We start from the raw sequence: 27,607 nt of genomic DNA on the forward strand, positions 1-27,607 counted from the left end.
ATGCCACATTTATCAGGCTTTGTCTTCTTCATGTTAAACTGTAGGCTACTTTCCCTACACGATGTTAAATGTAGGCAGGTCTTATAGTCTTTCAGCCAATCAAATTCGTCTTTTGCGGAATTCCCCCAACACTCCGGGGCTTTCCAGCCAACTTGAACGACGGTAAGTTTTAGAACCAATAGGACGAAATCAACACAAATGTTTTATCGATGGGGAAATACATGGAAAAAAATTCCGGTCACTGAACTTTTTGTGCTGTGATCCTGCTTTGGAGGTACACCTTTCCATTTTCCTAGATAAATAAAACGAAGCAGTGTTCGGTGGACAAGTGTCATTCAGAGGCGTCAAACATCAAGGTAAATAACTTACTTTTTTGCATTATAGAGTGCACGACAAGCCGCATTGACTCGTGGCACGCTTCGTTACTATAAATAATTGCATCAGCTTTAATTAAATTCAAATGTACATATGAAAGTGAGACAATAGGAAAGAGTGATAAGAAATACATGTAGCCTACGTGAGCTACACTTTGTATATAGTAAAAGTACCAAGGTTTGCAGAATGTCAAAATTATTTATAAGCAAGCATGTCAACATTTAACATTTTGAATTTAGGGAGAAATACAAGTCTAGGCTTCACATTCTGTCATTATAGGTTTATGATGATAAGTGGCTAAAAACATAGTTTGGCTCTAAATCTAAGCAAATGTAGCCTGGAAATTCCCATAATAGTCAGCGGATCTGTTTAGATACAGTCACCCCAAGTGGGATGCTTAAAGCTTTGATATTTTCGAGAGGGATGGGCTGTGGATATTATGAAGATGATTAGCGTTATACATGATAGTAGAAAGATAGAAAACAAGAAAGACAATGTATATTCTTAACCTCTTTTCACAGGAAGTGTACACTGACCATCCTCATCATCACCTTCCTCATCCATGCATATAATCCATTAACAGCCACCATGTCTGGCGCACTGAGGTATGTATTGTCCTTTCTTGTAATGCAGTTTGGTCTGGCTTAATGATTACGTCGTTGGTCGGTATATTCTATCGATCCTTTTATAGATGATAGAAAGACTGGGGCTGTAGTGTGTAATTGGACTAATTTCCTGTTAAGATGAATAACACTAGAGGCACCAACTTGAGCTTGGTTTGTATTGCCTTCAGTTGTGGCAAGCAGTGCCCACTGCCGAGGACTAACCAAACGTGATGTGCTTGATTAGGCTGTTACCTCTTGTCTTGAAAATGGGGATTCAGACAGGCTTAGTCATCCTACCTTTTTATTCCAATCTAAAGGAGCTCAACTTGTCTCCTTTGGCAACTTCTCCTCTGAAACATCCGGTTACTTTAAGTCTGTGTCACAAAGATGTGACTACTGGCATGTCCATAAAATTCCCCAAGAAAAAAAGTGCTTGATGCGGAAGGGCCTGTTGCCCAAAGGTAGTTAACCATAGCGTGTTTACCAATACTGCATATTATACACAGCATCTCATTAATGTTATATCATAGGTTAAATATATTGGATATGACAATCATTTGTTATCAAGTCTGTTCAGATACAGTGTTACTAGTGTTGAGTTGTTCATGTTAAATTACCATATAAAGTTCCAACAATGCTTTTAGGGAAAATGATACCTTGCTTTCCCTTACGCTAGACCTTACCTGTACACTCACTTGGGGGTTTTCATGGCTTGTAGTTTACTAGAAGACACAGAAAACCTGAAGGTAGAAATCACACAAATTTCCCCCTTAGGTGCTCATAGCTGTCATAGCTGTCTTATGATTAAGTGTATTTGTAAATTTCTGTAAGATCCAGATCGTAAGTGCATGGATGCTGCACTGGTAGATTTATATTAGACTAGGGGCAACCCTGTTGGCACAGGGACATTCCATATTATTCAGATGAAAACACTTTTTTTTTAATCATCTCCCAGTTGGGGGAGGAGGGGGGGGGGTCCCTCAAATCGAGCAAAGAGTTGTATTCAAATGTCATGCCAGTTTTCAGTTTCAGATACTTTTTTTATATTAATGCTTGCAACCCAGGTAAGAACGGAATCTGACCCCAAAAAAATTATGATTAAAAAGCCTGAGGGCAGGGAGAGTCTTCCATATGAAGACGATGGAAACAGAGCAAGGCTATTGGCTCTCACACAGCTGTATTGTATTGGTGTACTGTGACACTCTGACATCAGCGGCAGCACTGAGCTGGTATTCTGGGGGCTTTCCTTTCTGTTTTTTTCCTGCCCTACTTCCTGGAAGTGACTCGAGTGAGTAGAAGGGGGAGGGGGGACCGAGTGAAAGAGAGCAGAACAGAGAGCAGAACAGCCTTCCTTGTTCACGACCACTGTCGTTTTGTGAAAGTGAAACTACTGTTTCAGTCGGGAGTATAACTAAAGGTTTACATACATGTTATTTTAGTATTCTTTCAAGTGGAAAGACAGAGAGGACTCGGAGTGACTCAGGTTGGTCATGCAGAGTGAGAACAGTAAACAGCTTCCGTTGTTCAAGTAGCTCAGCATGGTAATGCAGGTTATGCGAAATTGACAGGCTTGTTTGCGGTGGGAAGGTTAAATTGGGTTAGGTATCCAGTTTAATTTGTGTTTTCTATTTGTTTATTTTCATTATAGGATGGATGACAGTCAGTACAACATGAAAATATTTGAAAATGAGGTAAGATGCTTTGTGTAAAATGTTTGTGAGACGTGTTTTGACTCGGTGTGGAGGGTGATTCTGTTCATCAGAATTGTTTGAAAAACATTTGCTTTCAATAATAAAGAGAACACAATAATCATAAATACATTTAATGGAAACCTCTGAAAATGGTTAAAAACATCTCTAATCTCAGCAGTTTATGAATTTACCATACGACCTCATGCCCCCTGTGGACATCAAGATTGAGCCTTACATCCCTGAAACAGGTAAGTTCACATGACCTTTTACATACTTTGTTTTTATTTGAATGCTTACGTTATCGCTAGATTGTGGCAAGTGTGAAAAAAGAATACTGGTATCTTTAACACATGTTGTGCTAATCCATGTGTTATAGATATCAGTGATGGATTTAATGGCAAAAAACACTATTGGTGACAAGTGTGCGGTGTGCACAAAAACAAGTCATCAAATGAACTTCCTTTCACAATAGGATTGAGCGTAAATTTGTGTATTTCAGCTCATGGACCCTACATTCAAATCATCGAGGAGCCCAAACAAGTAAGCCCACAATTTCTTTGTGCTGGATGGAATTATCTAATATTGTATTTTAGCCTCTGCTCAAGTATTTGCACAAAGCCCCAAAATAAAAAAGCCCTTCTCATAGTGAAACTACAAAATCATTTGCATAGTATGTGCATTCAATACATCATTCATTTGAAACAAAGTTTGTATCTTAATACCGTAACTTAGTTTAGTAAAAGCTTACAAAATCCTCTCGTAAATTATTGTAGAAATCCTGTGAAGATGGCAGTGTGCCCTGCTTCTGTGTGGTGTTTTGGTATTTGCACATGACACGCTGGAAAGTCCTGGATGTAGGAAGTTACTGTTTCTGTAACTGGCAGTGCTAGTACTAGGGGATTATTCACCTCACATCCTTGTGTGTGTGTGTGTGTGTGTTTAGAGAGGATTCAGATTCCGCTATGAGTGTGAGGGTCCATCTCATGGAGGGCTGCCTGGGGCATCTAGTGAGAGGAACAGGAGAACCTACCCTACTGTTAAGGTAAGAGACAGTACCAACTGTTGTTCTTTCAGCTGTTTGTGGTTTGAATTCTCTGACAGCTAAATGCCTTAATATAAAGACAGATACCATGCTATCTGCCCAATGAGATATAAAAAAAATATTATTACTTTTGAGTTTTAGACTTTTTGAGTATAACTTTTAATGTTATTATCTTTGTAATGATTCATGTGAGAGGTATTCTAACCTCCCTCTCCTTTCCAGGTGAATAACTATGTTGGCCATGCCAGGGTAGAGGTGCAGCTGGTGACACACTCAGACCCTCCCCGTGTTCATGCCCACAGTCTGGTGGGGAGACACTGCTCCGAGAGCGGCACATGCACGGTGGACGTGGGCCCCAACGAACTCACTGCCTCGTTAGTACCAACATTTCTGTGTCGCTGACTGACAACGCTTCGCTGCCAAATTTACATTTAATTGGAGTAATGGGAGTCAGGTGGCTGAGCGGTAAGGGAGTCGGGCTAGTAATCTGAAGGTTACCGGTTCGATTCCCGGCTGTGCAAAATGACGTTGTGTCCTTGGGCAAGGCACTTCACCCTACTTGCCTCGGGGAATGTCCCTGTACTTACTGTAAGTTGCTCTGGATAAGAGCGTCTGCTAAATGACTAAACGTAAATGTAGTTCAACTTAAAAAAAGACAGAGCTGTTTTAATCTTATTATTGTTACTAGCTACAGATTTGCAGTGAAACGGTTACCTTGGAATTTTCAAAAGCATTATAACTATAACATCATTGTTTTTCCACTCTATGACTTGACACCACTGCCAGTATATACAGACAGTAGAGTAGAACGTGAATGTCGATTTTTATGAATCTATTTCTCTTTCTCCCTCCCTCTGTAGGTTCAGTAACCTGGGCATCCTGCATGTTACCAAGAGAGGGGTGGTGGAGATGTTGGTCAAGAGACTCAGAGAAGAGAAGAAGAGACAGAAAGGCCAGCACAACCACATCACAGGTGAGAGCCCAGCCTCGGAGGGCACGGAAATCTCCCATCAACTTGAGGAGAATTGAATTCAGTTCAGAAAGAAGCCTTTGTCTGGGTGACGATCTTAGCGCATGCTGTTCAACTAGAGTTCGGTGCCCGTTGGCATTTCACGCGATTTATGGTTGCAAATGCTTAGTGCAGCTCAACATGGCGGCAAACATGTCTATTTGTAGGAAGCTGCTCATCCGAACCACTTCACATGCAGCACTTTGCGTCGTTGGGTCCCGCGCGATACACCTGCCGATTTTCAACAGTTCTCAGGATAATCGAGCCAAAGACACGCGCAGAAACACACAGTTGAATGTGTTGTATTGAAAGTCACCTTGTCCACTTGTCTCATACAGATCCAGAGGAACAGGCCATTACAAAAGAAGCCAAGGAGCTGGGCAAAGCTATGGACCTGAACATTGTCAGGTTAATGTTCACAGCCTACCTCCAGGACAGCAATGGGGGATTCTCTAGGGCCCTGAAGCCTGTGGTCTCCAACCCCATCTATGACAGCAGTGAGTGAACATCAACTCATGTCCTTATGAATCACCTTTCAAAGTTCATGTTTGACAAAACAAAACAGAAAACTTTGCGGAAAAACAATTCATTATTATGCTCAATGTAGAATCGCCCAACGCCTCCAATCTGAAGATCTCCCGCATGGACAAGACCTGTGGCTCAGTGATGGGAGGAGATGAGATATTCCTGCTGTGTGACAAGGTCCAGAAAGGTGAGGCACCATCTCCTATCCACTAGTAATACTTTACTGTACTGGAGTGTAGCTATGCTTGCACTGATTGAATGATTTCACTGATACGTATACCGTCATGTTACATTGACCATGCCTATTCTACAATCCAGATGATATTGAGATTCGTTTTTATGAAGAGGAAGAGGAAGGGGGCTGGGAAGCCTTTGGGGACTTCTCCCCAACCGATGTTCACAAACAGGTACAAACCGACTGAGGGGCGTGCATGTGTGGATGATTAAACGGGATTTGTCATCGATTTGGCTCATTCCCTCTTATCAACATCACTTAATTGTGTGTTTTTCCTCTGTACAGTACGCCATTGTATTCAAAACGCCGCAGTACCACAGCACAGAGATTGAGCGTCCCGTCACCGTGTTCCTGCAGCTGAAGAGGAAGAAGGGAGGAGACTGCAGCGACCCCAAACAGTTCACCTACAAGCCCCAGGACCAAGGTGAGCTACGGCTGTGGATGTGGGGATATTTGAGTCGAATGACTCAAGATGAAAATCCCGGGCTGCGGGGTTTTCTCAGTGGAAATGCAGGCAGATGCCTCCTACTCAAAACATATTTGGGTATTTAGAAAGAAACGTATGAAATGAACAGAAACCAGGCCCTTTTGAAATCACAAACTGTTTTTTTTCTCTCCCACCCCCTCTTTTCCGATTGCATTCGGTCTTTGTTTCAGACAAAGAAGAGGTTCAGAGGAAAAAGCAGAAGCCTCTGCCACACCCCTATGATCCAGGAAGAGGCGGGTCTCTGGGCGGGAACTGGCCACAAGGAAGGGGAGGAGCCGGGGGATTTGGAGGTGGCGCTGGAGGAGGTGGAGGAGGAGGAGGTAGGGCACACAGCTGTACACGACACTGCTTTCGCACCGCAAGTTCGATGAGTGTGAATTGGACCTTTCTACATTACAAATGTTGTTTGTCGAACACGGATTGCGACCGTGAGTCCCCTCAGTGACACAGGGATTGTACTCATCGTCGTTTCCATTGGTCAGGCTTCCAGTTCAACCATCAGCTTAATGGAGGAGGCTTCTATGGAGGTGGGTTTGGAGGCTTCGGAGGAGGGACCCAAATGTCAGGCCCCGCCCCACAGGCAGGGGGGAACCAGCAGCAGGGGGGACAGGCGGCTGGACAGACAGGCTTACCACTACAAAGGCAACTCTTCCAGATAGGTATGTATGCCTGGAGGATACAGAGACTAGTCGTTAAAATAGTCACTGATTCTACCCAAACATACTGTACAGTGTTCCCAGTTCCTGACACAAAGGGGAATATTTGAAGGGTCAGAAGCATCAAACATATAAGATGTTTATGTGATTACGGACATATTTTGTTGTTGTTGTCGTCAAGAACAGATGGTAGAATGTATGTCGCCCCTTACAACCTTGTTGTTTTGTGTCCAGCTGCCTCTCTGCAGAGCAGGGCCAGTCAGACAGCCAGGCAGACAGCAGGGGCACTGCTCCAGTACTGCAGCACTGGGGACGTAACGGTCCTTCTGGCAATGCAGAGACACCTATGCGGAGTCCAGGACGAGAACGGAGACACGTGAGTCCACCTTCTCCACAGTGCTCCCTTTGACTTCCTGTAACACGTACCATGGGATTTGGAAGTCTTTGTCTTGGTTTCACGGCTGATTTAGCGTGTTCTGCCTACCCACAGGCCTTTGCACTTGGCGATCATTCACCAGCAGACCGCAGTGATTCAGCAGTTGATCCACACTATCCTCCGCACCCAGCAACACAAGATTATCAACAGACCCAACCATCTCAACCAGGTAACACACCCCGAACAAAGAACAAAGGCTGCCAATGCCAGCGCACCCTCTAGCGACAATTTACTCAGCGAGTTGTATATTTCTACGATTGGATTAAAGACACGACACGGGTTCTACCGTTTTGATTTACTCGTTTCTCAAGCGCGTGTTTCTGTTCTGTTCTTCAGAGCCCCCTCCACCTGGCTGTGATCACCAGGCAGCTCAAGGTTGTGGAGGTGCTTCTCAGGGCGGGGGCTGACCCCACCCTGCTGGATCTGGACGGTCGCACCCCCCTCCACCTGGCTGCGCTGGCCGCGGACGACGTCTGCCTCCGCGTCCTGCTGGGGCACCTGGGCGAACGCTACGCCCACCTGGTCAACATGGCCGACTACCACGGTGAGGGGATGAAAGCGCCGTCGGACGTTTCTTTCATACCTATTGACGGATTATATAGTGTTGAAGACCTGTATTTTATAACTCTTGCCACTGCCTAGTCCTTTGTAATCCCCTTTACACTCATAGAATACTGACTAAAATACGAAATATTAAAATACTGTCGGTTAAAACTTCATAGACAAAGGCTTACTCTCTCTCTCTCTCTCTCTCTCTTTCTCTTTCTACTTCTGTCCCTCCTCAAGGTCTGCACCCTCTCCACCTTGCTGTGAGGAAGGGAGGAGAGCGCTGCCTGCGTCTGCTGGTGGAGGGCGGGGCTAAGATCAATGCCCCAGAGCAAAAGAGTGGATGCTCCGCCCTCCACCTGGCCGTCAGGGAAAATCTCTTCAAAGTGGCCTGCAGTCTAATCACAGACGTAGGTGTTCACCATCACCAAACGTCACACAGAATCCCACCAATTTCCCCCACGTTCATGACATTCATTTCATCGATCGTACCCTTCCACAACGGAACACTGTTGCATGCACACGCACTCACCTCGTCTCCTTTGTTCTCCAGCTAAAGGCAGATGTGAACATGTGCACGTTTGGAGGGAACACCCCTCTCCACCTTGCGGCCAGCCTGGGCTCCCCCATCCTCTGCTCCATGCTCGTCGCCGCGGGTAACGCCTCACACACTTACCATCACACACACGCACACATTCAAGTGGATTTGTTCTTACTAAAAGTCTACGGTCACGGTCTACGGAACACAAACCCATAACTGAATATAAACCTTGTTTTTGATGTCCTCAGGTGCTGACAAGAACCTGGAAAACGATGAGCCTCTCTTCTCCAGCTCCTCTTCCTCAGACGAAGAACAGGAAGAGGACGAACGCGAGAGAGAAAGCGGAGGACAAGCAGAGGCGACATCACAGACGCTCTCGCCCGAGAGAAAGCTTGCGAACACCCGCAAGAGACCAGCCACCGGACACACGCCATTAGACCTGGCCAAATGCCGAAAGGTGAGACACGGAACGAATCCAAGGAAGATTCAATTCGATTCTGGAAAAACGTATTCTAGAACGGACCGTTTGCACTGCTATTTGACAGTCCCGTGTTTCCATGCCCAAGGTGAGAAACCTTCTGGAGTCTAGACAGAGCCCCAAGCCCAGCCAACACAACACCAAGACACCTCCACCCACGAGTAAAGAAGGTGAGACTATACGCCTCTCCCTATCTTTTTTCTTCCTGCCGTATCTTCCTTCACCAGTTGCCTCGACGCAGAATGACTTCCCACAGCTACAGGTTCTTTCGGGGAATCTCCCCTCTGTTCCGTGCCACGCGTTTCTCCAGGTATCTGAACTAGGATCTTTGGATTGTCCTCTGTGCAGGAGAGAGTCAGGCTCTGGACGAGGAGACTCTCACTAAACTGTGTGAGATGCTGAGTCTGGGAGACGTGCCCTGGAGACAGTTGGCGGAGAAGCTGGGCATGCTCACACTGGCACACCTGTATGAGGAGAGCCCCTCGCCCTGCCACAACCTGCTGCACAATTACAAGGTGTGTGCGCACACCGACAGGATGCAACGTCTGTTTGAGAGGTTGACCACGGTTTCCTGAGAAGTGCGTGAGCTGACATGTCCCCCCCCCCCCCCCCTGTGTGTGTGTGTGTGTGTGTGTTTCTAGCTGGGTGGAGGTCCAGTTGAGGGGCTGGTGGATGCTCTTCAGTCTATGGGTTTGACTGATGGAGTCCGGTTACTGACACAAGCTGAGCTGAGAGTTGATAAACAAAGCAGAGGTACTGCACTGATCACTTTTCTGTCCAAACACATAACATTGTCCATTGACCAGATTTGGTTCTTGGTTCATACTCAACCTGTTTTGTTTTGCCCAATCAGATAGCACAGTAGACAGCGGCTTCGGTAGTCAACCAATGAATCAGGAGATGGAGGAGCCAGCCATGGCCAATCAGTAATCACCAGGACAAGGAAGAGTTGAAAATGATCTTGGAAACCTTTTTAGGTGTCGTTCTCAGCTTGGGGACACTTGCTATGGTTGACAGTCATATGAATTTTGCAATTGACTGGGAACATCAGTGCTGGTCTCTTGATGATAGGACTGTACAATGTAGGATATGTTTGGAATATCTAAAGACCTATGCCATCTTCATCTCCTACATAGAACACGGCAGCTTGCTGTGTAGTGCCCTGTCGCCCTCTGCAGTCTCCAAGTGGCTTATTGTTCTGCTGAATGGAAGAAAACAACTTGTGCCATGTTGTTGCTTTGTTGTCTAGGAGACGATGCTGAGATGTATTCAGCTCTACCGTACACAACTCACTAGTATCAGTAGAATACATCCTTCATCAATGTTCTGTGCAAATGTTCTGATGGAATGATCGAGCAATTTATATTTATAGGCTGTGAATATTTTACTAATACTGTGTATTCGTTTGGTTTCTGATCTTACCAAATATGACAGCCCTAGAACCGAAGAGCTTGACGTGTTTGTGTGTTTTTAACGATGCCTTACAGGATCTTTTTCCGCAAGGGAAATCCTTCTGTGGGTTTTTGTGGTAGCAGCTTGTTATGCAGTCGGGGAGAGAGCTGGATCGACTGTGTCACTAGCTGGTTTACCTTAGGCCTTTCTCCTCAATGTAATAGCACGCTTTCTCTTCAGCCAGAATCACATTGTGTAATTTGTGTCATCTGTGCAATACAAAGGACGGACTGACAGGAAGAGTGATATTGCATAAACTTCAACCAGGCGTCATTGAATGTTGTTTTTATCATGTCTATGATTTTGAAATAAAAAGGATTTTACTCATAATACTTCACAGGGAATGCTTTCAAAATGTGTTTATTTTTCTTCTATGCCTCCAAAAGATACAAACCATTTAGTATATATTTGAGAGAAACATCCCACCGTATTATTGACAGTATGTACAGCCTAACCATGGAGGGTGATAAAAACAAGGTACATTATGATGGAGCAGATCTATAGAATCATGTACAGAAACACAATTAAGTGGAATACATACAGAAAAATGCTATTCTAGACTGACAGCACAAATAGTGATAGTTTAAACCTCTCGCCACACAGCTCTGTCCTAACATTAAAGTGCACAGGGGATGAAGCGTATCCACTTATTCAACACACTAGTGCATCCCCTGTGCTCCGTGAGATTGAACCGACCGACTGTATTTAGGAGTGCCCTGGAACCTCTTGGTCTACTGTCTATGGCTCTGTAGAATGAGTATATTTACACCATTTGTAGAAGACAGACGGCAGTGCTTCTTACTGTCTGCATGGCAGCCTGTATCACACCAGCCTGGTCCCTGTGGAGTTACAGTGCTTGCCAGTGCTGCACAGACAGTAGTTTCCTTCACTTGTTTTTCTTACCATGGTGGGAGCCAACTCGGAGGTAGAGTATATTTGGACTAATTGATTATGTATTACAACAGTTGTACTTATAGTAAAAGGCCTTCACTGTTGCTGTCGACCCACATCCAGTCAAATAGCCCCAAACTCCCGAAACTAATGGCCATCCTTCTCCTGTAGTATAGCATCACCTAGTGGCATTACCTCACATGTTAAATATTTTATTGTAGGTGGATGGTATTCTTGGTCATTTACATAGCATTACATTAATGTATAAAAACATTATATTGGATGTTTAGGCAATGCTATTTCAACACTCAGGACTGTTCTGTTCACTGATTATGTGCATTCCCTTGGGCCGCAAACGTGATGCTACATTCAGTCAACCACCATGTGTCATTTCCTTTAGTTAACCCATTTTTTTTCCAGTAGTCAAATATAGAACGGTGTGTAATCTGTCAAATAAGATATTGCAAAAATGAAACCATACTTTGAAGTAGGTAATTAAAAAAAGAAGACTTTTTGGTTTTTTCCCTTCCAAGCCTTTGAATGTATTCTAACTCAAGAGTCTTTGATGTTGTTTGCGACCCTCTGTGATGAATCCAACTGATAACACGTGTGGTTCATCTATTAATTATTATCTGTTCAGTGGAGTGACTAACCACTCCAAAATTAATTATTGTGTAAAGTACATTTTTTATAAATGACATTAACCAAGAGAATGGTCACTGTAACAAAACTAAAATGCACATGTACTCTGTCTAGTTCACTTGCAACATGCTGTCTGGTGAATGTTTTGTTCTAGGGCCTCGCAGATGCATTGTGGGTGGGTGAGGTCCTGGCATGCTGGTTTATTCAGGTTTCTGACACGGAAATGGGCACAGCTTAGTCTCCATGGCAACAGTTTGACAGGCCGATGCAGCTCTGGCTCTGTCTGTCAGACCCTGTCGGCACGGCAACTCAGTGTCTAATATAGTTGACAGAGGTGGGTCTGTAAAGCTTTTATATACAAATGTATTGAACTACTTCACTATATTTGGACAAAACAAGATCTTCCATCCTGTGTTAGCCCGCGGAACTTCAACAACTTTCAAAATAAATTCATATTTCAGTTTATGCTATACACAATAATTTGGTCCAAAAGAGTATTCCAGCAGAATATTTTAGATACATACTGTATTCATGACGAGGCCGAAGTCACATGTGGCAGACCAAGGGGACAGATTGATGTTCATTATTCCCATGCCTGCACTGTTCTGTGCCACCAAGTGCAAGTGATTTCAGAGACGAGAAGCATGCAGTAGGCCCTCCATACTGTACACCCTCCCTCCCTCCATCTCATTTACAAGTCATGGGACTCAGAAAAGACTTAGTACAGGGAACTGGAGGGGCCTAACCCCCTTGCACACCACAGAGTCTCCAGTACATACATCATACTGTACCAGCCTCTCCTACCCTGACTCACACACACACACACACACACACACACACACACACACACACACACACACAAACACACCCTCCACGCCAGTCTTACTGCTTCACAGCCTGTTTGTAGCTGCTGTGTCTCTGGGGGTCTGAATGCTTACTGCCCTTCTTGGAGCTCCCTCCGGAGGCAGCGTTGGTAGCACTGGAGCTGGCTCTACTAGCCCCCTCCCTGTTGCTGCTAGCCTGGCTGCCGCTGCTCCGCTGGGCCACCGTGGGCATGGAGTGGGCCCTCTGGAGAACCCCTTCGTCAAAGAGCTGAGCCTCGAAGGCAGACAGGTCTTCTTCCCCGCTGCGGATCTTGGCTCTCAGTAACATGGCGTACGTCCCATACCGTGTTTTCTGAACAGGACACAAAGACAAAGGGGGAGATAGAAAGGGAGAGTATTTGATGTCTATTATGTACCGTAAATAGGATTCTGTAAACAATAGCCAGTGCAATTAGCAGTGTATGCCGACATTGGCAAAGCTGCCCATCACCAAGCACTGAAGAGTATCATTCATTTTCATTCTCCCTACAGTTAGCTTAGCGGTTCCATACTGGAGGCCTATTACAATTGTGTATTTCAGTCAACAGAGCTGTGTAAACTCATTCACCTTGGCTGTTGGTATCTCACCTCAAACGCCAGGTACTCCCCACGTTGTTTGTGTTCCTCCAGCTCTCGACCTTTGACCTTCTTGTCGAGAGGGATGTCGGTTAATTCAGTCAGCTCAGAGGAGATGGCTCGGAAACGTGTCTCGTGAGATTTTCCCTGTTCATCCTGTGACCACACACCAGATACACTTGATACACTTGTCCTTTTACATAAATGAAACACATAATTTTTACATAAATTCCTTGTGTAAAACTAATCAAGTATTATGTAAAAAACGACAGACCCAAAAGGGCATGTTTTGTGTGAAAGAGGGTTTCTGGGTAGTGTAGTGTACCTGGGAGAGCTTTGTTTTGGAGCCGGGCAGCAGTGGGCGACTGAACCTCTTCTGGGAACCAATGGCTGCTGGGAAAGGTGGTGCTGAGAACATGGCCGCCACGATGTTAATGCGCGTGATCCAGGACTGCATCTGCTCGGCATTACTGCGACAGAGAACAGAAGGATATTCATTGGATGCAAATAACTAAATGGCGGCCACACGATTTGCATGATTCTGCACACACAAATGATCACTTGGCTCGTATGATTTGGTCTAAATGGTACAACTGTTTGCAATCATCTCGCTGAGTGCCACTATGGAGTCTGGGTCATAATAACTCAAGGAGGTAGTAATCAGTAGGCTGTCTGTGTGCATGAGGGGACTGACGGAGCCTGGAAGAGGAACACCCTCCAGTCTGCAGTGCGCAGGTAGAAGACGTTGGGCCTCTTGCTGTAGTCGGTAGCCCTCATGGCCAGAGAGTGGTGGATGGAAACGGCGTTCTTTAGGTCCTCGTCTGTCAGCTGCCTGTCCGGCGAGTACTCCCCCTGCAGGCCAATCAGAGGACGAGACACTGTCACGCGCGGCCAATCGGCACATTGGGGTGGGCTGAAAAGGAGGTTTCGTGTGTTACCTTTTGTAGGTAAAGGACTAGTCCCTTAAGTGTGAGGTAGAAGGTTTTCCATCCTCTCCTACCCCGCGGAGCTGAAAAAAAGTAGGAATGATCAGTAAGGCTCAACCAACGAGAAAATTCCTTTTACAGATACTTTATAATATATAAATGGCATCTATACACAGCATACAGACATAGAAGGCAGGCATTGTGTGTGATAAGCCTTCAGTATGTGATACTGCCAGGTAGGGGGAGGGCGTACTTTTCTTGCCGTCAGAGTCTGCATGGACCTTCCGCACCAGGAAGCCACTCTTATAGAGAACGGCGTCGGACTGCTGGGCCACGCCCACCAGGGAGTTCCCCCCGCTGCCGACTCGCCTCATCGTGTGGGAGGCGGAGTCGGTACGCACGTCGGCCAACTCAGAGAAGGACTTCCGGAGCTCCTCTTCATCACTATGGAGACGAGTTCGTTATCTTCATAATCCATCACATCTCAATGCAGTTTGGTATAGCATGAGATTCAGATTTCACCAACACCGTTTTCCCATGTAAATGTACATGTCAACGATAAACTGTCAACAGCAAAAGAGAAATGTCTCTTCATAGTTGTCGACCTCGAATTTGTACATATACACACACGTGCATCATACAACACATATTACTAAGTGTACGTAGGTAGACTCAGACCAGCATTTGTCCTAGTTAAGAGCTTGTATCATAGACTTTGGCAGCAAATATCAATGCCAGTCTTTTCAATTCCCACAGACCCACAGCCTTTCCCCTTAAGATGAACTGTCAAGACTGTCTTCATACAGTCCATGACCCAAATTGACATCCTCCCTATCCATTTATCCTTCTACACCAGTGTACATCCAGAGCCTTCACTTAAGTGGCTCCTCCCCCCCTCTGCATGTGAGCACTAGTATCAGTCTTCCTCTTTGCTTCGAGGTAGGAGGAGCGTTTTCCTGCCACTCAACTTGGCTCTCTGGCTTGAGCTCTTTAGATGTCACAGTCCAGTTGCTAGAACGGGTCACCGGCTGTCCCTCACCCACGCTGAGAGGAGTCATGTCCCAACAGGCCTCAGCTGACTAACCATCGTCTCACGGGCCAATCACAGCTCGGCTCTCACTCGAAACAGAACCCACTCCCTGGAACAATAAACTCTGACAGGCTTGGCTAAAACGCAAACACAGATCTACGTACTCTCTTCCAGTAACACACAACAGTATTAGTCTGTTCTTCAAAACACACTTCTGGAAATCGTCTCCGCTTCGAAAGGAAGTAAGGTCTAACCTCAGGTTCATGCCGCGTGGTAAAAACGCTGTGACTTTCACCTGCTCTACTGTGCTTACGCAGCGTTCCCAGGGGGGGTATTAACAGAGAAAAAGAGGCTAAACCTGTGAGAGTCTTAAACACACTCATTAATGAATGAGCTCTAAATTGCTGGTAGTCAGTGGGGGAGTGCTTGTTCTGCGTCATACCGCCCTGTCCTGCTCCGTTTCCCTGCAAGGAGCGCCCTTTCCACGTAAACAAAATCAGAACCCTCGAAGGGCTTTGCGCTTCAGCATACCCACGCATCGATGCGGTTGTGTGTACAGAGAGTACAAACAAACAAAAACACACACAAAACACACACACACAAATGGTACTTCTTCAGATGAAGGGACACTGTCTCGGTTTGTCAAACTCTCAAAAAAGGCCAGGTTCACACATCAGAGAAAATGGTTTGGAATGTTTTTCTGGTTTTTGAGATGGATCCATCCTCATTTTGATGAGATCAAATCTTATGAGAAGAGAGACATCCTACAACTTGTGTCTCACTGCGATGGCTTAAGAAACACACACACTAACACACACACACACACACAGCCTCCCACTGGTCTCCCTGTCTCCTGCCGTGACAGCTGTGTGTGCCGTGCAGTCTAACGCTCTCTGTGATGTTGGACAGGACCTCAGAGATCTTTATCTCAAAAGCTACTCACTCTTCCTCACTAAGTTCAACTTGGTCTCTCTACCTCTTTTTGTCTTTTGTGTTCCTTCCTGGAACTTATCTCAGCCGCCGTCGATTTGACAATGAAGCACATGATCAAAGCTACAAGTGATCAAAAGGTGCACACCAGGCACTACTCTCTGTTATGAGATTCTGTCACTGTAATTTGGCTTTCAGAGAGCTCTGCCAAGATGAGACTTTTCGGGCACAAGCGTCAGCGACGTGTGTTGGTCAATACATATACACGATACTGTACTGTACGGTGAGTGGACGATCCCGTCGGCACATACTGTACACTACATCGTAGCACTTAGCTGTTGCTAAGTAACTGCTGGCCCTCTCTGAATCCACAAAGGCAAGTGGTGAAGAGGAGAGGAGGAAAGGAGAGACGGATGGAGATTTGAAAGACAGATGGGTGAGGAGGAGACATGCAGAGAATCCAAAAATCAAAAGACGTTTGACAACGACAGGGGGAAAAAAATGAGAGAAGAGAATGTTGGAGGGGGGAAAAAATAAATAAAGGATTTAAAAAGGGGAAACAGGAGCAAGAACAGGAAGCTGAGAACAAGACCTAGAACGTGGATAAGAGGACAACAGAAAGGAGCAGTGAAAAGAGGTGGAGCGATAGAGGCAAGGAGAGAAGGAGAGGGAGAACAGAGGATCACCAAGGAGCATGGGGGATGTCGGGACAGGCTAAGATTAAAGCAGTGGTGCAAAGTAAAAGAGAATGAGAGAGGAGATGGTGCTCCCACTGCACCCCTTCAGGAGATGAAGAGAGAGAGAGAGAGAGTGCAAGTGAGCAAGACGGAGGAAGAGAAAAAGAGAGACAAAATCTATAGAACCCCCCCCCCCCCCAAAAGAAATAATCCTGGAAGGCCTTGTGTGTGTGTGTGTGTGTGTGTGTGCGTGCATGTGCGTGCACGCACACCCACGCGTGCACGTGTGCCTAAGAATCGGAGTAAGACGTCGACCTGTAATTACCAAAAGACAAGCAGGGACATGTGTCCATGGCAACAAAGTCTGGCGAACCAAAGTCTTAAATTAGGGGCTCAGGGCAGCATGAAGGCCAGGTCCAGAATAGCAGCCCTTGGCACTTGGTCTCCTCTCTGGCCCAGACTACTGGGGCCTGCGGACAGGACGGTCTGAGTAGCTGAGGGCAGACTGGTTGATTACCGATAACAAGTGCCTCTATGGCCTATTCAATCACCTCATGGATTTTCTTGGCGTGTCGTACGCTTTCCTGTGCGGGGCAGCTGTTGGAGCCGTCTGTGCAGCGTCCAGACTAAACGTCTCCAGAGCAGACCCATTACAGTGTAAACGAATGACTCGTGCGCTAAGTATGCTGTACTTACATGGTCCACTGGAGCTTCTCATTCTTGATGGAGTTGTATAAGGCCTGGAAACAACGAGAAGAGAAAAACGGTCAAACTCTGGGGGGGAGGGGGGGGTGGACAGTATGTGTGTGTGTATGTGTGTGCGTGTGTGTGATGAGAATAATGGCAACCTGACCCAAACAACCTCAAACAACATCACAATGTCCTACATCATAGCAAGACACAGTTTGGTGATTCATCCAGTCACCCTAGCCAGATGGGATGACACAAGCAGCCAATGAAAGGATCACTGTTGATGCCCTGCAGGGCGCCAATCAGAACATGCAGATGGCTCCAGTGAGCCGAGGCTGGCGGTGAAGGCGGTACCTTCTTCTTGCGGGCCTGTGGGTGGTTTTGTCCATCCTGGGTCTTGCCCAGCAGGTCGGGGAACGCCATGGGTTTGAGAGAGCGAGAGCGCGGGGCGCGGGGGTACCGGAAGGGGTCCATCACTCTGAAGTCCCGCCCAGAGCGCACCGAGCAAAGAGAGCGGGAGCGCATTCGGCCCGTTGAGTGGATGCTGTTCACGCCAATCATGCTGACAGGCCAATAGGAGCGGGGCCCAGTGAGATATGGCTTCTTTGACGAGGACTAAGTGAAGAAAAGTTCCCAAGTTTTTTTATTTTATATACAACTTCTTTTTATGTCTTCTGTTGATTTCAAGAATTTAGATATTCTGAGGTGCAGAGAAGATACAGAGAGACGGACTGAAAACAGATGGCTGAGATGAGATGAGGTGTTTTACTGTCCAGGCAGGAAGAGGGATGTACCCTATCTAGGCTGGAAGTTGCAGTCAGTTTGAAGGACTTTTGAGTAAACTCTGGAGAGGGTCACATGGGTCTCAACGGGAACCCCAGCTGATGCATTATGGATCTTGTAGTATTCATTATGCATGGGAGAAAACTGTTCTGTGCCACTGGAATTAATTCAGTGCCCATTCCATGTCAAAACTCACATTTTGTGTTAATAAATCAGTCTTCTCAAGAATGCGTCCCTATGTAGGCGACATGCTTTGCTAGGACTGTCACATCAAATATGGTGTGATGAGGAATCTGTTGTCACCATGTTTTCTGGGGAACTTGGTGTCCCCTTGTGTTTCTGGAGCTGTGATATCTGGCAGTGTTGATGGTTCACACTAATGCCAGACCCCGTCGTCTAGCTGTTTGTACATTTTTGAAGCACATAGTCTCTGATAAGTACGCACTAGAGATTCACCAACAACCTGCGATACTCTCGGCACTACCTCCACGCACCCACGCACCATCCGATATACACACGCCAACAGTTGAACAACAAACGGAAAAAGTCCAAAGAATTAGAACGTTCACTTAAAACGACGGAGCTCTAATATGTACAGTACAATGCAGTTCCGTGCAATCTAGTGCATACGTCTGGGCACACACACAATCACACAAACCCACGGAAGCGTCACGGGCAGACAGAGGGGAGAGAGTTTCACATACACACACACACACACAAACTCTATGAGAGGCCCCTCCAGTTGACGTCACAACGCATCCTACCCCGGGACCTCATCCCAGGCAGTAATTACAGATGGAGGCCGAGAGGAGCAGGTGAGCAGGATGAAAACAGAGAGAGGGAGCGGTGAGAGACCGGGCACTGTTTATCCTGTTGCTCCCCCGACAATGGCAGGGTTCTCACACCGCTGTAAGGACAAGGAGAGTTCCCTAGTTCTGTCTCTCTATTCTTTTCCACTCGCTTCTCGGTTCGCCGTCTGTATTCCACGATCGTCCGGGGTCCAGAAACTTCTGAAACGGTTCCTCACATCCACTCGCGTTGGCTCCCTTTGCGCCTGGACCCCTTTTCTCTCTCCCGAAAATCCATCTCTTTTGTGATGAAAAGAGCCTGTGTGTCTCTCCCTCCCTTCTGTTAGAATCTTTACAAAAATACCTGGAGATGCCTCTTATTCGTGGGGTGCAGCTGCTTGAAAGATGAACCGAATTGCAATGACAAAACAACTCCCTCCCTCTCTTCTCTCTCTCCCTCTCCTTTCTCACTCTCTCTCTCAATGCGCATTTCTCTCTGCCTGAGCAGCGAATCCTGATCCACGTTTGAGCTCTTATCCCTCCTTCCTCCAAGTGTCAATCACACAGCTCCCTATAAGGATTTCTTAAACACAGTTCCTTGTTCCTCTGTCTATGCTTAAATTCAGACTGCGATTTCAGCCAAAGATGTATTTAATACCATATTTAGCGATCTGGAAAAGAGTGAACTATATTCTTTACTGCACCTAGAACCTAAAATATTTCTAAATGGGATGAATAATGTACAGATTATGTGTGGAGCAGTTAAGACCCTGGTCCAAAACATAATGGCAAGGAATTTATAACATAAATCAACATTTTAAGGATATTACAGCAAATAATCCATCATCCAGCTTCCACCAATCAGGTAATAGCCGGAAGCAATTCCAGATGAAGTTCAAACCCATGTCACTCAGAAGGGTTAAGGTGATAGAAGTTTGACTATGACTAACAAAATGAATCGGTGATGAATCACCATAAAACGTATGGTGCACCTGTCTCTTTCTATCTCTGTCAGACAGACAGGGCGACATCCTCTAAGTATCAGTGCTTTGCTCAGTAGCTGTGGAGACTGGCTTTACTCAAACATGACCTCTTTCTTTCAGTCCTGTCTCCAAACACTGTCACCTGACTGTTTTCTATTGGTAGGACACAGTGGCACAGGACACCATCCCATAAATCCCACAGACTCTCATGGACACACACACACACACACATATATATGTGAGCCAGAGAAGATGCTCTGTCTAGGAGAGATAGTCTGTCACAGTCTGGCCAGTCCAGAGACAGAGGTGCTATTTCATCCAGACCAAAATAAAAAGCAGCAGCTACCTTATCACAGGGTAGCAGGAGCTAAAGCTCTGATGGGTTTACCTAGACAGGATATGACCTCATACCTCACATCAAAAACTGGAATCACCGAATAACCAAACTGCAAATTCCTTATGAACCCCTAGACTTATTTCCTTATATGTAATTGTTGATTTGATGGGATGGGGTCGAAAAATTTGACCAGAAGATGTGAGGAAGCAATCACAATGTGTCTTAAAATACTGCAGTCATTTCAGTTCCAAGTAAATATTTCTGGGCAATCATTTGGAGACCATCTATCACACCTAGAAGGCACTGCGATTTTTCTACACCTTGAATATCTGCAACACATAAAATCCAAATCCAAAAGTAGCAAGCACGGTTATCAAAACACTGTACTGATGAGAATAACTTCTCTTTGCCAGTGGCAATGTGAGAGTATACAGTGTACTGGGCATGTTCATGTGTTGCACAGTGAGCGAGAATCATGCCCTTGACACATGTAAAGAAACACAGTTACACCAGACCCCGCTGTCCACATTATCATAGCCTGCATAATTCCCACCCAAGAGACACGGGCTGTATTACTCAGAGAGAACTCACTGACGAGGGGAGTGGAGCTGGAGAGAAGTAAGGACAGAGTGGGAGAGAGAGGAGAAAGGGGAGGACAGAAGAGAAAGAAGCAGCCAGAAGAGGGGGAATAAAAGGGGAGGGGGAGGAATACAAGAGGGAGAGAGAGTGTGTGTGTGCGTGCGTGTGTGCGTGTGGGGAGAGAGGAGGAGGGTGCAGCAAGTGAGATAGAGAGGGAGACAGAGAGCGATTTCAAACGCCTTTATGATAATACCGTGACAAAACGCTCATCTCAGTAGGGGGCCGTGTGGCAGCCACAGTCCTATTTACTGAAAGCCCTGTCCTCCCTCTCACCCGGCGCCAGTAATTTACCATATGAGCCCTGCCCCACTGAGTACTGTACTCCCCCTCTGCATGAACACACACACGCCAACACACCCACACCTGTTGATCATATATAATCTCTCAGAGTGCTTTAATATCCCCCGGAATCCAAATCGTTAGATACGGTATGGACAGGCGCATGGACAGACGGACAAACAGGAAATAAACAAACATTTAAAGGGAGTTAAGGGGAGGAGAATGCAAACGGAACATTCTTGTTTGTGGAGCACTCAGAGCTGAGCGGATGTCTGATATGAATAGTTTACATAGAAAGCCTGAGGAGAAAAACAGCCTGCGTTGTGGGCTACTATTAATGCTGCTTCTGTTTCTACTGTTACTGCTGCTAATGTTTCTGTAGCTAATGCTATTGTTACTGCACATACTGTCACTGCTGATGCTGTAACTGCTACTGCTGTTACAGACAGTATTAATGCTACTGCTGTTACAGCCGGTACTCCTACTGCTGTTACAGCCAGTATTACTGCTACTGCTGTTACAGCAAGTACTGCTACTGCTGTTACAGCCAGTATTAATGCTACTGCTGTTACAGCCAGTACTGCTACTGCTGTTACAGCCAGTATTACTGCTGTTACAGCCAGTATTACTGCTACTGCTGTTACAGCCGGTACTCCTACTGCTGTTACAGACAGTATTAATGCTACTGCTGTTACAGCAAGTACTGCTACTGCTGTTACAGCCAGTATTAATGCTACTGCTGTTACAGCCAGTACTGCTACTGCTGTTACAGCCAGTATTACTGCTGTTACAGCCAGTATTACTGCTACTGCTGTTACAGCAGGTACTGCTACTGCTGTTACAGCCAGTATTACTGCTGTTTAATTTAATCTTTAATTTAAAAAAGAGCAGGATAAATAAACATTAAGTTCTACTGGGTGATACAATGTGGAAGGAGAGACTATGCTTAGGGAGTGTAAAGGGGAGAGAGGGAAGGCAAAATAAAAAAAAGGAAGTAGGAGGTGATGGTGTTCACAGGAGCGAGGCACCAGGTGAGAGGGCGGGAGGGAAGGAGGGCGGGAGAGAGAGAGAGAGAGAGAGAGAGAGAGAGAGAGAGAGAGAGAGATAGACCACAGACCTTGAGAAGTTCTTTGGGGAAATCCTTGCCATCGTTCAGCCCTTCCAGGTTGGTGATGAACTGAAGGCAGGACATCTTCTTTCCGATGTTCTACAGGCAAAGACCAAAACTCAATTAAATCTTTCAAATATACTCAAAGAAACCGCTCATGAATCTCCAAGTGTATGTGAGTGCTGCCAAGACCAAAGGGGCAAACATTTTTGCCACATAGGTTTCTCCTTGGGTAAAAAAAAAACACAAATTGTTTGGGTTGAACTCAGTAATTGACTGGTATTACCAACCTGTTTGCATGTTAGCAAGTACAAACCTATGACCACATGTCAATCTAACAATTGCTGTCAACCTGTGGGCACACCCCTGGGTTACGTCACTGCCGTGCATATCACGTGTTACCTACGATACCATGAGACCTGGGTGTACATATGCAGCCTGCCATACTTTGTGTACTCACATGCCCATGCAAGTCTGTGTTGAGCAGCATCAACGCACAAGTCAGAGTGTGCACGCTGTCTGGAGGAGGGAACAAACACAGGGACACCTAGTGAATGGAGAGTGAATGAGTGCCTCACAGTGGCCAATATTAAAACAGCTTCTTTGGAGAGCATTTTAGGAAATCTTCAGACACGCGCACACAAACGCTCCTGCGGCCGCCCACAGGGCTAAAACAGGGCAGTCGGGTTCTATTTAGTGATTCCGTCACAATGCACACAGTCCATTCTGTTCTAGCGTACCTTCAGATGGTATTGCGTTGGGGTTGCATTGAAGGTATCTGCTTGAGAAATGGGACAGGACTCGCTCTCTCTCCTGTGTCTCTCCCATGAGGGCAAACTCCTTTAAGAAAGCTCTGACGCCAGAAAACACACAGAAGCTTAGCGGGAGAATACAGTATTCATAGTGTGGACTAGATCTACGTCCTAATGTACATATTTAGGTAACCTACCTGAGGGCCTGGTCAATAGTTAGTCCTGTGAAGTTGAAGTAACGGAGATACTCCTCTGCTACCATTTTGCTGAATTCATTACTGTAGAAACAAGCAAACATCCGAATAATTGAAATAAGGATTTAGCTCAACACTGGTGGGATGACACTCATTTGGTTAGGATTTGGTTAAGAAAACATACACAGAAACATAAGAACACACACACACACACACAAATAGAAGGTATCCAAAAGTTGTGGGCTCAAATTTGTGTCTGCTCACTTCTTGCTGAGGTGTCTAGCCACGTCAGACTTCCTGAAGCCGTCCAGGTTGTAGAGGCGTTTGGCGAGGCGTTTGGCCGCCTGCAGGTCGGCCTTGTTCCCATTGGTCAGGGTCTCTGAACTGGCTTGGGCCAGGCGCTCTCCGACATCCTGCTGGGGGAAGGGGTCTGGGGCCCGGTGGCCCGGCTTCTCCCTGGGCACAGGACCAGGAGACACGGACCACTCAGTAACAGCATGGCACGGATCCCCTTCAGTTCACTTCACTTTTGTATTCAGGATTCTTCTTTGTATTCATTGTATTGTATATTTTTGTATGATTTTGGCATACCTTGCACAAGTGAGATGTTTCTCAGTGGGATACCATGCATGGATGAAAGCTAACCAACTAAGTATTCATTGAATGAAACATTTAGCAGGTTCAACGTATTGTATATATATATAAAACATACTTTTAATGTGACTAAAGTACCAGGTTTTGTAGGTCACAGAGAACAGTACATCAAGTACATCTGTGCTGTTGAACAAGCGGAACAAGAGTTCTTGTTAGTGCTAATGTGGTCAGTAACATGTGAGCTAGCAGGTGCTACTACCCCATTTACTATAGTACTAGTTTCTACAGATCTCCCATCATTCGTGTACTTCCTTACAACCACTTCATATAAAACATTGTATATATGCTACACAGTCAATAAAAATAGACGCCCCGTTTAACCTATCAGGTGTCACCAAATTTGAACATGACCCCTGATAAGAGTCTCTTTATTTATTGACTGGCTAAATAACATGAACAGGGTGTGTATGTGTGTACGTACGTGTGACTAGACACAAATAGACCGTTATAAATAAAAGCTCAGAACTGTAAAAGGTTGGCGGAACAGACTGCCACTTTCTGGACGGTGTATTCTTAATGGATTATCAATTTGTTGCATTTCAGGAAAGTATGAGACACGTTTGGTGATTGGTAGATCATGTTACGTACAGTGATATAGGTCCAAATGTTTGCAATGGACAGGTCTCAGGAGTAATCAAATGTATATTCTGAGAACCAGTCAATTCAAAAAAAAGATCTAAGGTCACTTCAGTTTCAGATTAGAAGGCAGATAAAAATCACATAATCACTTTCATTCAAAACACACAAGTCATGACCGCACTGTATGCCAGACTCAGCCACATAAGTTTAAGTTTGTTGCCCTACCGAGTTAGCAGCATGGTCCCTTAGTTAAATGTCCCCTTGCCTTGAGCCACTCAGCCCCTTGATCATAGTGACACATGCCTCCTGTCACACCTCCACAGTAAAATAAGCAACGTACTGTGTCTCAAGGCTTCCGAACACCCCTATCAGTCAGAGATATTTGGTTCATTCCTCTGGCCCTCTAAGGCATTCCTTACTAACAGGATAGTCCACCACAAAAGAGGCGGGGGAGGAGATCAGGAGGATGGAGGGGGGGGTTTGTTTATTCTTAAAACAATGGGTTTATGATCCTCCCCACAGAAAGAGAGAAAAAAGACGCTTGGGCTTCTTTTTCCAGGGTGCGGCAGGCTAATGTTCTTTTAGCTGCTCTAGAAAGGAGCATTAAACAGCGTCCACAAAGGGAGAAAAGCCACAATATGGAAACTAGGCCAGAGGCTTACAAATGCCCCAATGCACTATGAAAGAAATGGTTTTATATTTATACGGTGTAATGATTCACTGTTTTATGAACAACGTTAAGTTTTCGAAACTAGTTGCCTTGCGAGGTTGCTCCGTCTACTTTCTTGCCAAAGACTGACTCACATGGGAAGAGTCAAAAAAGGAACACCCACTGGCTCAGTCGATGACCACTTCTTGAAGATAGCCTAAATAAGCTACACACTGGATCACATCGTTTCACTTGGTGTACGCTCTATGCAAAGTCACTCCCATGGGAAAGAGATTCAGTGAGACTGATTAGAGCGTGTGGTCAGTAAACGGAACTCAGAACCTGCGGTAAGAAAGTAGACACCAATCCCTTTGTTTGACTTATCGTCTTTTTCCCAGAACATTCCTCAGTCACGAAAGACGATCTCACTCCACACTGTGCCTACAAAGGCCTTAAAGGAAAATATTTTGTGTTGGAGTTTGTGGTCACTTCCAATCCGGAACATTCTATGAAGCGTCCAACTATCCCTATGGGATCATTAAGACTTTCTAGTTTCTTTGTGGTTGAGGATTGCTGTGAGTTTCAGTTTCAGGGGTGAATTATTTAAGTGTTGCTTTAACTTGGAAGAACAACTCCTTCTGACACAAAACAAAATGATTCAAACCCTTTCACATCCAAAATCTTTCAAGCAAAAATACGACCCTGATCGTGAATCCCATTTGCAGAGCATACCAGAATGATAAGACTGTTTATTTACAAAACCAGACATACTGCTAACTCATTCTGCTGATTCAGTAGTGTCTTATCAGGGATTCTCAAGTTACCAGAAATGCTTTAGACCAAACATCTGCCCATGAATTATTCTGCAAAGCTTCTTGTAAGCTTTTCGTTTCACTGTACAAATCTCAACGTCTCGACAAAAATACTGCAATAGAGATGCAGTTTCTTGCTTAGGCCAAGCGTGCAGGCTGATCTCATTAGACTTTGTTCTATCAGGTAAACTGTCAGTAAACGAGGCTGACGCCAGGAGCTAAGGTACTGGACACGCATTTATCACACCCTATTAATAACCGCACTAGGTGCCACAAACAGCTTATCACTTCACTATTTACTGTCTGTCTCTCTCTCTCTCTCTTCCTCTCTCTCTCTTCCTCTCTGTCCATGTGCTGTGAGTAAATCAACGAAATGTACACGAGGTCTTCCGTCACTTAATAGTGTGTAAGGCCATTTAACGACTGTTAACAGTCAGCGGGTCAACAGAGGCAGACTAGTAATGGGTAATAAGGACCATCCTGTCCGTCACAACACCTCATGATGTTCTACCAACACAATTCGTCCGAATGAACGACAAAGTAACCATCATGAGGAAAGCTGTCTTTGTCTGCCCTGTGTTTGAGTCCAGCCAGGCAGGGGAACACAGGCCAGCACGCAGGCACACGGACAGAGAGACAGACAGACTGCAGGAGAGACAGAGCCAGGCCAGTGACTGATATACTCACCGGTAGACAGCTGGGTATGGGGGGGCATACAGGTATCTGTCCTCCAAAGCTCCGCCCCCCCAGCATAGCAAATAGTGAGCCATGTTGTGCCTGCGAGTCCCACCCCTTCACACCCAGCCTCGGCACTCGGCAGTGAGGTAAGCCTGCCAATCAACCGTCTGTCCCAGAGCCCACATGGATTCTGCCATCCAATAGGCCGCCAGAAATGGAACCGTTTTCAGGCTGGTACAATCCTCATGCTGCATTTCACAACATGATAGTCGTGATATCTTCTTCTGTGTGTCTGGAACTCCTCTCACTGACTCACCCCTAATCTTGTGGTTTTACCCTGTTGATCCTCTCCTCTACACTCGGTGTGCCTCTCTCCAAGCTCTCTCTTCATTCCTCCCCCTCTCTTTCCGTCTGCATTCCCCCCTCCCTCCCTCCTTCTCCAAGCCGGTGTTCCCAGCTTGTGGTAATAACTTGACCAGATCCCTGTTGAACTCTCTCCGGTCTGATCCAAGCGCTTGGTCTGCCTTTCCCCTCACCCTCCGAATGCTCGGCACTCCAAATGATTCTCCTTTTCACTCTCTTTCTCATCGACTTTCTCTTGTTCTCGCTCTCTCTCCTCTGGCAGTGTGTCTGTCTGTGTTTATGCCTCTCTCTGTCCCTCTCTCTTTCACTCTCTCTCTCGCTCTCCCTCTGCGGATCAGCTGGGCTATTTTCCGCCTCTGGAGAAGGTATGCATTTCCTCTCTCTGGCCTGAGCCTCCCCCTCATTCCCTCTCTTTTCCTTTCTTTGTCTAGCCTTACCTAGATTCTTTATTCCACTGACTCCTTCTTTCTACGTTTCGTACCATTTTTATTTTTTACAATTTCTGTTTATATTGACATTTTATTGAACATATTATCCTCTCTGTTCCTGTCTATGTATTCCATTTAGACAACACTAACGGAAGTGAAGGACAATGTCCAGCATGACATCATTGATCAAAATGTAGTTTCTACATGGAAAATTTGTATTTGTTCTACGAGGGACAAAACTTTTATTTGAGCCATTTATAAATCCTGTTGTACCATCT

The 27,607-nt window shown here is 45.7% G+C and overlaps 2 protein-coding genes across 5 annotated transcripts; one reads left to right on the forward strand and one right to left on the reverse strand.

Moving 5' to 3' along the window:
• Window positions 1-157: 157 nt before the first annotated feature.
• On the forward strand, window positions 158-10,422 carry nfkb2 (nuclear factor of kappa light polypeptide gene enhancer in B-cells 2 (p49/p100)). 4 transcript variants are annotated; one of them, XM_067236179.1, is made up of 24 exons: window positions 158-356; window positions 897-980; window positions 2,629-2,671; window positions 2,847-2,919; window positions 3,171-3,211; window positions 3,615-3,713; window positions 3,936-4,087; window positions 4,574-4,686; window positions 5,061-5,219; window positions 5,330-5,434; window positions 5,566-5,654; window positions 5,768-5,906; window positions 6,140-6,289; window positions 6,452-6,628; window positions 6,860-7,001; window positions 7,116-7,230; window positions 7,398-7,605; window positions 7,848-8,017; window positions 8,161-8,263; window positions 8,397-8,605; window positions 8,715-8,796; window positions 8,975-9,141; window positions 9,268-9,379; window positions 9,480-10,422. In XM_067236179.1, the coding sequence occupies exons 2-24, from the start codon at window positions 964-966 to the stop codon at window positions 9,554-9,556; spliced, it is 2,742 nt and encodes a 913-aa protein (XP_067092280.1). In that variant the 5' UTR covers window positions 158-356; window positions 897-963; the 3' UTR covers window positions 9,557-10,422. The 4 variants fall into 4 exon arrangements, with proteins under 4 accessions (XP_067092280.1, XP_067092281.1, XP_067092282.1 ...); XM_067236180.1 differs by having other exon boundaries at window positions 2,850-2,919; XM_067236181.1 differs by lacking the exons at window positions 158-356; window positions 897-980 and adding an exon at window positions 2,352-2,463.
• On the reverse strand, window positions 10,423-27,019 carry psda (pleckstrin and Sec7 domain containing a). Its single transcript, XM_067236184.1, has 13 exons — window positions 26,548-27,019; window positions 23,431-23,622; window positions 23,170-23,250; window positions 22,961-23,073; window positions 22,681-22,739; window positions 22,230-22,319; window positions 17,310-17,353; window positions 14,230-14,420; window positions 13,989-14,059; window positions 13,745-13,902; window positions 13,376-13,520; window positions 13,063-13,206; window positions 10,423-12,787 (listed from the first exon to the last, which is right to left on the reverse strand). Exons 1-13 carry the CDS (start codon window positions 26,628-26,630, stop codon window positions 12,494-12,496), a joined length of 1,665 nt encoding a protein of 554 aa, XP_067092285.1. The 5' UTR covers window positions 26,631-27,019; the 3' UTR covers window positions 10,423-12,493.
• Window positions 27,020-27,607: the final 588 nt, after the last annotated feature.

The sequence above is a fragment of the Osmerus mordax genome, chromosome 5 (genome assembly GCF_038355195.1).
Source record: "Osmerus mordax isolate fOsmMor3 chromosome 5, fOsmMor3.pri, whole genome shotgun sequence".
Lineage (NCBI taxonomy): Eukaryota > Metazoa > Chordata > Actinopteri > Osmeriformes > Osmeridae > Osmerus > Osmerus mordax.

Coding starts and splice junctions, on each gene's coding strand:
- nfkb2 (XM_067236179.1), top strand. Junction 2,920..3,170: donor GCCTTACATCCCTGAAACAG/GTAAGTTCACAT, acceptor TGTGTATTTCAG/CTCATGGACCCTACATTCAA. Junction 7,606..7,847: donor CAACATGGCCGACTACCACG/GTGAGGGGATGA, acceptor TCCCTCCTCAAG/GTCTGCACCCTCTCCACCTT.
- psda (XM_067236184.1), bottom strand. CDS start 26,630: ATGGCTCACTATTTGCTATGCTGGGGGGGCGGAGCTTTGGAGGACAGA. Junction 23,251..23,430: donor GCTAGACACCTCAGCAAGAA/GTGAGCAGACAC, acceptor TTGTTTCTACAG/TAATGAATTCAGCAAAATGG. Junction 13,903..13,988: donor TAGTCCTTTACCTACAAAAG/GTAACACACGAA, acceptor ATTGGCCTGCAG/GGGGAGTACTCGCCGGACAG.